The 1,779-nt window shown below is 52.3% G+C and overlaps 1 protein-coding gene across 1 annotated transcript in view; it reads left to right on the top strand.

Moving 5' to 3' along the window:
* The window catches only part of ALKBH1 (alkB homolog 1, histone H2A dioxygenase), a 4,444-nt gene that overhangs the window by 711 nt on the left and 1,954 nt on the right, over positions 1–1,779 (top strand). Inside the window, exons 3-5 of the mRNA XM_072429088.1 lie at positions 450–612; positions 691–781; positions 1,052–1,245. Of these exons, the coding sequence (XP_072285189.1) occupies positions 450–612; positions 691–781; positions 1,052–1,245 (448 nt within the window). The remainder of the gene's footprint in view (positions 1–449; positions 613–690; positions 782–1,051; positions 1,246–1,779) is intronic.

The raw sequence follows: 1,779 nt of genomic DNA, 5'->3' as shown, positions 1-1,779 counted from the left end.
GGTGGAGGAGGGGTTAAGGTTGGGCAGGGGTGGGTTGGTGGGTGGAGGAGGGGTTAAGGTTGGGCAGGGGTGGGTTGGTGGGAGGAGGAAGGGTTAAGGTTGGGCAGGGGTGGGTTGGTAGGTGGAAGATGGGCTTAAGTGTGGAAGGGTTAGGTTGCTGGGTGGAGGAGGGGATTAGGTGTGGCAGGGACAGATGGGTGGGTTGAGGAGGGACTTAGATGTGGCAGGGACAAATGGGTGGAGGAGGGTTTAGGTGTGGCAGGGACAGGTGGGTGGAGGAGGGGCTTAGGTGTGGCAGGGGCAGATGGGTGGGTGAGGGAGGGACTGTAGTAGTTGGCAGCTCATTGCTCTTTCCTTTGCCTCCTCTGTTTCTGCCTCATTTGGTATGTTCCAATGCCTACTCTAACATGTTTGTGCCCCGCCCTCTCCTCTTGTCTCCTCCCCTCCAGGATTCCTCTTCATTAATAACCCTTTCCTGCCTGGCTGGCAGCCTCGCTGGGTACGGCAATGCTTGAAGCTTTACCCCTGCAAACCGAACGTGTGTAACCTGGACCTGCACATGTCTTCGGAGCAGACGGCCAATCTGTGGAGTATCAGTGAGAAGCAGCTAAGGTGAGCAGAGGCCATGCCCAGCAGATCTGCACTGATTGGGCGGCACCGAGTCTCATTGAGTCTTTTCTGTCTAATCAGGAAAAAAATGACGCAGAAACGTCGGGAAAAAACTCTTCTGGAGAAGTTGCGCTGGGTGACACTTGGCTTCCATTACAACTGGGACACAAAGGTAATAAAGATCCTCTCTGATCACTGGGTGTTATCATACCAGAGGAGCCTGCAGTGGGCAAAGTCAGGAACACCTGTCCTTCCATGTTCTCATAGTGTTTCCAGAGGAGCAGATCTGAAACTCTCATTTGTTCTCAGTTCTGTCCCTTGGGAATAGTGTCCATGTTGGATGAGGGGGATTGGTGGCTCTTATTGTTATTGGTGGAGTGGGTCGGTATCTCAATCTATAATTGGTAAATCCCAGAATCCCTCTCTCTTGTCTCTGGTTTAGAAGTACTACAAGGAGAAGTTCACCCCATTCCCAGCAGACCTGGCAGAGCTCTCCCGCTGTGTGGCACTCGCTTGCGGCTTCTCCAACTTCAAAGCTGAAGCCGCAATCCTCAACTATTACCACATGGACTCGTCACTGGGAATCCACAAAGATGAGGCGGAGCTGGACCATCACAGCCCCCTGCTGTCCTTCAGGTGATTTGTGTCCCAGACCCCTGGGGCTCCTGGCCTGTCCCCATGGAAGGCATAACTCAAACCGAAATACCGGGTGGGGGGGCGGGGGTTGATTTGGAGATAGATGGAGTGCAGTTATGGCTGCCTTTCAGCAGTACCCACACAGCACAGTAACAAATCCATTGATCCATAATCCAGTGTCTATCTGTGTTCATATCATGTGGGCTCTGCAAGTCAATGCTGTTATTAGAAGTGAACAAAGCCTGCCATCTTTCCTGTCTCCACTAGAGGGAGCTCTGCCATTGCACTATTTTCTTCGCTCTTCTTGTTCTCAGAATGCTGAGTGTATTCCCAAAGCCACAGGGGGGCGCTGCAGTCTCCAGGCCTGGCTGGCTGATGTGTGCCTGTGACTCTCCAGACAGACTCTGTCTCATTGTGTTCAATGTCAGGCAGGTTGTGATGCAGAATTTAACTGAAGGTGGCAGTAAATCTGCAGCCTCTGTACTGCAAAGGAATCATTCAGTATAACCACAGAAGCCACAGGAACTCCCAACT

The sequence above is a fragment of the Pyxicephalus adspersus genome, chromosome 12 (genome assembly GCF_032062135.1).
Source record: "Pyxicephalus adspersus chromosome 12, UCB_Pads_2.0, whole genome shotgun sequence".
NCBI classification, from domain to species: domain Eukaryota; kingdom Metazoa; phylum Chordata; class Amphibia; order Anura; family Pyxicephalidae; genus Pyxicephalus; species Pyxicephalus adspersus.
Note: the sequence above shows the minus strand (reverse complement) of the source record. Positions and strands in the feature narration are given on the sequence as shown.